Source organism: Pan troglodytes, chromosome 9 (assembly GCF_028858775.2).
Source record: "Pan troglodytes isolate AG18354 chromosome 9, NHGRI_mPanTro3-v2.0_pri, whole genome shotgun sequence".
Taxonomy (NCBI): domain Eukaryota; kingdom Metazoa; phylum Chordata; class Mammalia; order Primates; family Hominidae; genus Pan; species Pan troglodytes.
This window is the reverse complement of record NC_072407.2, coordinates 64,251,844-64,261,289: the sequence shown is the minus strand read 5'-3', so window position 1 is coordinate 64,261,289 and position 9,446 is coordinate 64,251,844. Positions and strand designations below refer to the sequence as shown.

Below are 9,446 nucleotides of genomic sequence, written 5' to 3'. Positions count from 1 at the left end.
CAGGAGCATCACAGAGGGCCTGCCTCGGTGCCCTTCTAGGCCCTGCCTCAGCTGGGCAGGAAGAAGGAGACCCAGCTTGGCTGGGGGCAGTAGGCAGGGGGCCCCGGGGTAAGTCAGCCAGGCCTGGATGCTGCCTCCAGGCTTTATGTGGGACACCTGCCAGCCCACACCCCTCTCTTGGGCCAGTCACAGAACAAATAGGGCAGAGGCCAAGAAAGAAAAGGAGGGGGCTTGGCATAGCTGGACAGGGGTGCTGGGGGACACTGCCAGTCCAGGGCCCGGAAGCCAGACAGACAACAGCACCTCCACCCTGAGCTCAGGCAGCCCTGATCCCTGAAGGGTGGAGTAAACTCAACATTCAAAGAGATAGAAACATAAGCCCTGGGCACCACAGAAAGACGACAGAAACCAGGAGAGGCTGGGATACACCTAGGTCCAACTTCATCAAACCCAGTCCTGCCCATGACAACGGAATAGCATGGAATAGACCAGAGCTGGACCAACTAGAGACACGAGGCAAGAGGATCCACTGTGCTGCGAGGTCCCCCATGGACTCTGCCAGGCTGCAGTTGGCCAGGTGAGGCACTGACCACTCTCCACCTTCCACCCACCCCCACCCCTCCAGCTCAGAACTGGGGCTCGTGGCAGGTGGGTATCAGAAAGGACATCATGGGTCAGGCTTCTCCTAGACAACTGTGCAGGGCCTGGATGCCGTCAAAGGTTCACACCCAGTGAGTAGCCTCAGTGTCTTCAGCTCAAATGGGCATGTTGAGTTTGACGTGCTGTGAAAGAATGGTAAGTTTCTCGTCCAGCTGCTCGTTTTGCAGACAAAGAAACTGAGGCACAGAGAAGGAAAATGACTTGCATGAAGTCACAGTAGGCCGCCTGTCTAGGTGAGTGCAGCAACTCCCCGCTGCCCCAGGATGCTCCTGCGGTTCGCTTCCACGGCGAGCACTGAATGCCGACCGACCGTGTTTAGCGCTGCGGTGGCCACTGTGAGAGGGAAAGAATAGTAGAAACAATCAGTTCTCCCCATCTTGACCACTTACCAGGTGTCAGGCAGTGCACTAAGCGCTCTTTAGAAATGTCATCTACTCATCAAAACAACCCCTGGGGAAGAGGAAGGGTCATCCATCTGTCATGGTGGATGGATGTGGGGGAGGACGGCACAAGGGTAGGCTAGATGAGGAGTAAGCCACATTGGCCCCTATCTGTCAGGTCAATGGGCTGATGGCAGGCTGCCTTAGCTGCCTTTCCCTGCCTCAGATGCAGACTGGCTGGGCTTCCACAGCTACAGCCTTCTCCACCCATGCTAGGGCTACCAGACTTAGCCAATAAAACTACAGGCCAGGCCAGGCGTGGTGGCTCCTACCTGTAATCCCAGCACTTTGGGAGGCTGAGGCGGGTGAATCACGGGAGGTCAGGAATACAAGACCAGCCTGGCCAACATGGCAAAATCCCGTCTCTACTAAAAATACAAAGATAATTAGCCAGGCATGGTGGCGCATGCCTGTAATCCCAGCTACTCGGGGAGGCTGAGGCAGGAGAATCACTTGAACCTGGGAGACAGAGGTTGCAGTGAGCCAAGATTGCACCATTGTACTCCAGCCTGGTTGACAAGAGCGAAACTCCGTGTCCAAAACAAAAACAAACATTAGATGACATCCTGGCAAAACAACTACAGGACAGTCGGGCAAATAAGAACTTCAGATAGAAAAGTGAATAATTTTTAGTGTAAATATGTCCCGGGGGAGGGGCCCGGGAGCATCGTCCTTTTTTCTGTGGTCCCTCTGCTTTGCTGATTTGCTTAATTGGTCCATTCCTTCCTGCTGCTGACTTCTAGAACCTGGCTTCTCAAACTGAGGTCTGGGGCCCAGTTACATCATTTGGAAGCTTGTTACCAATGCAGAATCTGCCCTGGTGCAGTGGCTCACACATATAATCCCTACATTTTGGGAGGCTGAGGTCGGATGATTGCTTGAGCCCAGGAGTTTGAGGCTGCAGTGAGCTATGATCACACCAGCTCAGAACTGCAGTCCAGACTAGGTGACAGAGCAAGACCCTGTCTCAACAAAGGAAGGAAGGAAGGAAGGAAGGAAGGAAGGAAGGAGGGAGGGAGGGAGGGAGGGAGGGAGGGAGGGAGGGAAGGAAGGAAGGGAAGGAAAGGAAGGAAGGGAAGGAAGGGAAGGAGGTAGGGAGGACTCCATTCTGCAGGTCGTCTTTTTTACTTTGTCGAGGAGGTTCCTTGATGCACAAAAGTTTTTAATTTATTTTGAAGGAGGGAGGAAGGGAGGGGAGGGGAGGAAGATTCATGTATGCCTGCTTTATACAACTATAAGAGAGATTTAAGACTATTGCTTACACTTCAAAAGGACTAAATGCTTGTTATAAACAATTAGGAAACTACAGAGCAGTTTAAAACAAAACAAAACAAACTCCCAAACAAGGTTATCATTTTGATGTATTTCCTTCCAGTCTTTTTTTTATAATTTTAATATTGAGGGGCAATCCGTGTCCTGTAAAATTCACCTTTTCCACTTATGTATGTAGTGTTTACATATTTACTGATGCTAAAGCCATCCTAGTAGGTGTGCAGTAGTATCTCATTGTGGTTTTGATTCTCATTTCCCAGATGGCAAACGATGTTAAGTATCTTCTCATGTGCTTATTGGCTGTTTGTTTATCCTCATTGGAGAAAGTCTATCCAAGTCTTTTGCCCATTTTTTCAGTTGGATTGTTTGCCTTCTTGTTGCTGTTAGAATTATTTATATATTCTGGATACTAGACCATTATCAAGCACGTGATTTACAAATATTTTCTCCCATTCTGTAGATCATCTTTTTTACTTTCTTGAGGAGGTACCTTGATGCATGAAAGTTTTTAATTCATTTTGAATTTTAAACATTAAAATTTTAATTTAGATAAATTTTGACCCTGTCAAATCCAAGGTCATGAAGATTTACCCCTACATTTTCTTCTAAAAATTCTATCGCTTTAGTTCTTACATTTAGGAATTTGACCTATTTTGAGTTAATTTTTATGTATCATTTGAGGTAAAGGTCCAACTTTCTTCTTTTGCATGTAGCTATCCAGGTGTCCATGTATATTTGTTGAAAAGCATATTCTTTCCTATTGACTTGTCTTGGCATACATGTTGAAAATCAATTGATAATACATATATGGGTTTATTTCTGGACTATCAATTCTATTGAGCTATATGTCACTTCAATATTTCATTGTTTGAATTATGTAGCTACGTAGGAATTTCGAAACCAGGAGTGTAAGTTCTCCAACTTTGTTCTTTTTCAAGATGGTTTTAGCTATTTGGGGTCCATTGCAATTCCATGTGAATTTTAGGATCGCCTTGCCCATTTCTGAAAAAAACGCAGTTGGAATTTTGATGGGGATTATACTGAGTCTGTTGATCACTTAATCATCTTTACAACATCAAGTCTTCCAATCCATGAACATAGGATGTCTTTTCATTTATTTAGGTCTTCTTTAGTTTCATTTACCACTGTCGTAGGGTTTTCAGTGTACAAGTCTTGCATCTTCTTGGTTAAAAATATTCCTAAGTCTCTTATTCTTTTTAATAAGAATAAAGTTCCATTTTGTAAATGGCATTATTTTCTTAATTTTATTTTCAGATTGTTTATTGCTAATGTATGGAAATACAGCTGATTTTTGTATATTAATCTTGTATCCTGTAACTTTGCTGAATTTATTTACTAGCTGTAATAGTTTTTGTGTGGATTCTTTAGGGTTTACTACATATAAGATCATGTCATAATTTGCCAGGTGCAGTGGTTCATGCATGTCATCCCAGCATTTGGGGAGACCAAGGAGGGAGAATTGTTTGAGCTCAGGTGTTTTTTGTTTGTTTGTTTGTTTTGAGACGGAGTTTTGCTCTTGTTGCCTAGGCTGGAGTGCCGTGGTGCGATCATGGCTCACTGCAACCTCCATCTTCTGGTTTCAAGCGATTCTCCTGCCTCAGCCTCCCAAGTAGTTGGGATTACAGGAGCATGCCACCATGTCTGGCTAATTTTTGTATTTTTAGTAGAGGCGGGGTTTCACCATGCTGGCCAGGCTGGTCTCAAATTTCTGACCTCAAGTGATCTGCCCGCCTAGGCCTCACAACGTGCTAAGATTATAGGCATGAGCCACCATGCCTGGCCTTTACACTGATTTTCATATGTTCAACTACCTTGCTTGCATTCCCATGATAAATCCCACGTGGACAGGATGTATAATCTTTTTAACATGTTGCTGGATTGGATTTGCTAGTATTTGGTTGAGGATATTTGCATCTATATTCATAAGGGATATTGGTCAGTATATTCCTTCTTTTTTTTTTTTTTTTTTTGAGACGGAGTCTTGCTCTGCTGCCCAGGCTGGAGTGCAGTGGTGAGATCTCGGCTCACTGCAAGCTCCGCCTCCTGGGTTCACGCCATTCTCCTGCCTCAGCTTCCCGAGTAGCTGGGACTACAGGTGCCTGCCACCACACCTGGCTAATTTTTTGTATTTTTAGTAGAGATGGGGTTTCACCACATTAGCCAGGATGGTCTCGATCTCCTGACCTCGTGATACACCTGCCTCAGCCTCCCAAATTGCTGGGATTACAGGCCTGAGCCACCACGCCCAGCCTGGTCTTTATATTTCTTTCCTTGTGAGATATTGTCTGGCTTTAGTTTTAGGATAATACTGGCACAAGAGAATGGGTTATGAAGTATATTCTTCTCTATTTTTTGGAACAGTTTGAGGATTGGCATTTATTCTTTATTTGCTCCTAATCGTTTCTCTATTGGAAGTTTTTTGATTACTGATTCAATCTTGTGTTTGAGGTCTATTCAAGTTTTCTGTTTCTTCTTGAGGAAGTTTTGGTTTCTAGGCATTTGTTCATTTAATCTAGGTTATCTAATTTGTTGTCATACAATTTTTCATAGTGTTCTATAATTCTTTCTCTATCTGTAAGGTTGGTAGTAGTTTTTATTTTTTAAATGTTTTATTTATTTTATTATTTATTTATAGAAACAGAATCTCACTTTATCACCCAGGCTGGAGTGCAGCTGTGTGATCATAGCTCACTGCTACCTTGAATTCCTAGGCTCAAGGGAGCCTCCTGCCTCAGCCTCCCAAGCAGCTGGGATTACAAGCACGTGCCACAGTGCCTGGCTAATTTTTACATTTTTTTTTTGAGATGGAGTCTTGCTGTGTTGCCCAGGCTGGAGTGCAGTGGTGCATTCTCGGCTCACTGCAACCTCCACCTCCCGGGTTCAAGTCATTCTCCCACCTCAGCCTCCTGAGTAGCTGGGACTATAGGCAAGTGCCACCATGCCCCGCTAATTTTTGTATTTTTAGTAGAGACAAGGATTCACCATGTTGCCCAGGCTGGTCTCAAACCCCTGACAAGTGATCCGCCCACCTCGTCTTCCCGAAGTGCTGGGATTACAGGCGTGAGCCACCGGGCCCAGCCTAACTTTTAAACTTTTTGTAGAGATAGGGTCTCACCATCTTGCCCAGGCTGGTCTCGAAATCCTGGGCTCAAGGAATCCTCTCGCCTTGGCCTCCCAAAATGCCAGGATTACAGGCATAACCACTATGCCTGGCCACATTTTTATTTTTAATTTTTATTCATTCATTTATGTATTTACTTTTTTTTTTCTTTTTTTTTGAGACGGAGTTTCACCCTTGGTTGCCCAGGCTGGAATGCAATGGCATGATCTCGGCTCACCGCAACCTCCACCTCCCAGGTTCAAGTGATTCTCCTGCCTCAGCCTCCCGGGTAGCTGGGATTACAGGCATGCGCCACTATGCCTGGCTAATTTTGTATTTTTAGTGGAGACAGGGTTTCTCCATGTTGGTCAGGCTGGTCTCGAACTCCCGACCTCAGGTGATCTGCCAGCTTCGGCCTCCCAAAGTGCTGGGATTACAGGCGTGAGCCACTGCACCCAGCCTATGTATTTACTTTAGAGACAGCATCTTGCTCTATCACCCAGGATGGAGAGAAGTGGTACGATCATAGCTCACTGCAGCTTTGAACTCCTGGGCTCAAGGCAATCCTCCTGCCTCAACCTCCCCAGTAGCTAGGACTACAGGCACGAGACACCATGTCCAGCTAGTAGTAATTTTTCTACTTTCATTCCTTTTTTTTTTTTTGAGACAGGGTCTCACTCTGTTGCCCAGGCTGGAGTGCAGTGGCAAGATCATAGTTCACTGCAGCCTCAATCTCCTGGGCTCAAGTAATCCTCCTGCCTCAGCCTCTCAAATAACTGGGACTACAGACATGTGCCACCACACCTGGCTAATTTTTTAATATTTTATTTTTAGCAGAGACAAGGTTTCCTTATGTTGCCCAAGCCGGTCTTGAACTCCTGAGTTCAAACAATTCCCCCGCACTGGCCTCCAAAAGTGCTCAGATTACAGGCGTGAGCCACTCCAGCCTTATTCCTAACTTTAGTAATTTGAGTCTTCTTTTTTTTTCTGGTCAGTCTAAAGTTTCATCAATTTTCTTGATCTTTTTGAAGAATCAACTTTTGTTTTCATTGATTCTTTCTGTTGTTTTTCTCTTTTCTATTTCATTTATCTCCACTCTTAATTTTTATTCTTTCTTTTGCTTGCTTTGGGTTTAGTTTATTCTACTTTTTCTAGTTCCTTAAATTGGAAATTTAGGTTATTAATTGGAGATCTTTCTTCTCTTTGATGTAGGTTTTTACAGCTATAAATTTCCCTTTGAGTACTGCTTTTGCGGTATTCGATAAGTTTTGGTATGCTGTATTTTCATTTTCATTCATCTCATCTAATTTCTCTTGTGAGTTTTTCTTTGATCCGTGGGGCAGTTAAGAGTGTGTTGCTTAATTCCCACATATTTGTGAATTTTTCACTTTTAATTCTGTTATTTCTAATTTCATTCCTTTGTGGTCGGAAAGATAATTCATATGATTTCAAATCTTTAAAATTTATTAAGACTTATTTTGTGGTCTAACATATGGTCTATCCTGGGGAATGTTTTATGTGTACTTTGAGAAGAATGTATATTCTGCTATGGTTGGGTAGAGTTAACACTGTTCAAGTCTTCTATGTCCTTATCTAGTGTGTAGTTCTAGCCATTATTGAAAGTGAAGTATTGACGTTTCCAACTATTCTTTTTATTTATTTATTTATTTATTTATTACTTTTTTTTATTTTTTGAGACAGAGTCTTGCTCTGTTACCAGGCTGGAGTGCAGTAGCACAATCTTGGCTCACCGCAACCTCTACCTCCCAGGTTCAAGCCATCCTCCTGCCTCAGCCTCCCAAATAGCTGGGATTACAGGCACACACTGCCATGCCCAGCTAAATTTTGTATTTTTAGTAGAGACAGGGTTTTACCATGTTGGACAGACCGGTCTTGAATTCCTGACCTCAGGTGATCTGCCCACCTCGGCCTCCCAAAGTGCCGGGATTAGAAGCGTGACCCACTGTGCTCGGCCGATATTTCCAGCTATTCTTGCTGGCCTGTTTCTACTTTGAATTCTGTCCATTTTTGCTTCAAATACTTTGAGGACTCTCCTGTTAGGTGAAATATATAATTGTTATATCTTCTTGATGAATTGAACCTTTTATCATTACAAAATGTTTCTCTTTGTCCCTTGTAACAATTTTTGCCTTAAGGTCTATTTTTTATAATATTAGGATATCCACTCCAGCCCTCTTTTTGTTAGTTTTCGTGGAATATATGTAGTATTTAGATACAGAGTCCCTTGTCACTCAAGCTGGAGTGCAGTGGCTGCAGCCTCAAACTCCTGGGCCGAAGGGATCCATCCTCCCACCTTAGCTTCCTGAGTAGCTGGGACTACAGGTGTGTGCCACCATACCAGGTTTTTTTGTTTGTTTGTTTGTTTGTTTTAGTAGATAGCATAACTTTGTTGCCCAGGCTGGTCTTGAACTCCTGGCCTCAAGAAATCCTCCCACTTCAGCCTACCAAAGGGCTGAAATTACAGGCGTGAGTCACTGCCCCTAGCCTGGAATATCTTCCATCCTTTCACTTTCAACAATTTGGGTCATTTGAGCTAAAGCGAAGCTCTTGTAGACAGCATATATAGTTGGATCATGTGGGTTTTTAAAAAAATTTTTAATTTTATAATGGAAAGCTTCACAAATTTGCATGTCAACCTTGCACAGGAGCCACGCTAATCTTCTCTGTATCATTCCAATTTTAGTATATGTGCTGCTGAAGTGAGCACTGGATCATGTTTTTTTAAAAAAAATCAATTCTACTAATCTCTGCCTTTCAATTGGATAATTCAATCCATTTACAGTTAATGTAATTACTGATAAGGATTTATTCCCATTTTGCTATTTTTTATATGCATTATATATTTTTGTTTTTTTGTTCCTCAACTCCTTCATTATTGCCTTCTATTGTGTTAAATATTTTCTAGTGCCCCATTTTGATTCTCTTTTTTTCTTTTGATTCCCTTCTTTTCTTTTCTTTTAGTTATTTTCTTAGTGGTTGTCTTGGATATTGAACAATTTGGCTGGGCATGGTGACTCAAGCCCTACCACTTTGGGAGGCTGAGGTAGGAGGATTGCTTGAGGTCAGAAGTTTGAGACCAGCCTGGGTAATAAAGAAAGACCCCATATCTAGCCACCCCCCCACCAAATTAGCCAGATGTGGTGATGTGCACCTGTAGTCCCAGCTACTCAGAGGCTGAGGTGGGATGATCACTTGAGTCCAGGAGTTCATGGCTGCAGTGAGCCATAATCGCAACACTGCACTCCAGCCCAAGCAACAGAGCAAGACCTGGTCTCAAAAACTGCAACTACAACAAAAAATTTAAATAATAATATTTAACAATCTAATTCTAATTAGTACCAACTTAGTTTCAATAGCATGCAAAATCTTTGAACCTCTATAGCTTCATCCCCTACCTTTCATGTTTTTATTGTCAGTAATTACATTTTTATGCCTTACATGCCCATCAACATAGATTTATGGTTATTGTAGATGTATTTTAAATTATATAAGAGAAAAAAGAGGAGTTTAAACTAAAAATACAGTAATACTAACTTTTATATTTATCTATGTATATTTACCTATGTATTTATTTTACTGATGTTCTTTATTTCTTCATGTGGTTTTGAGTTACTATCTAGTGTCCTTTAGTAGCAACCTGAACAGCTCCCTTTAGCATTTCTTATAGGGCAGGTCTACTAGCGACAAACTCTCTCGACTTTAGTTTATCTGAGGATGTCTTGAGTTCTCCTTTTTTTCCTGAAGGATAGCTTTGCCAGATATAGAAATCTTAGTTATATATAGATAGATATAGAAATCTTAATCCTCTTTTGTTTGTTGGTTTCAGCATTTTCTGAATATATCATCCCACTATCTGGCCCCCATGGTTTCTGATGAGAAATAAACTGTTAATCTTATTGAGATTAGCTTATATGTGATGAGTCACTTTTCTC

General features: G+C 42.6%; 1 protein-coding gene and 1 non-coding gene across 5 annotated transcripts in view; one reads left to right on the top strand and one right to left on the bottom strand.

Moving 5' to 3' along the window:
* Position 1: 1 nt before the first annotated feature.
* Positions 2-9,446, top strand: part of RAB3IL1 (RAB3A interacting protein like 1) — a 48,392-nt gene continuing 38,947 nt past the window's right edge. The window contains exon 1 of one of the 4 annotated variants that reach the window (XM_054662338.2): positions 2-577. In XM_054662338.2, coding sequence (XP_054518313.2) covers positions 549-577 — 29 coding nt within the window. In that variant the 5' untranslated portion in view covers positions 2-548. The remainder of the gene's footprint in view (positions 578-9,446) is intronic. The other 3 variants (XM_522028.9, XM_054662336.2, XM_054662339.2) reach the window with 3 other exon arrangements.
* On the bottom strand, positions 8,115-8,221 carry LOC112204832 (U6 spliceosomal RNA). Its single transcript, XR_002938589.1, has one exon. It is a non-coding gene; the product is annotated as a U6 spliceosomal RNA (small nuclear RNA).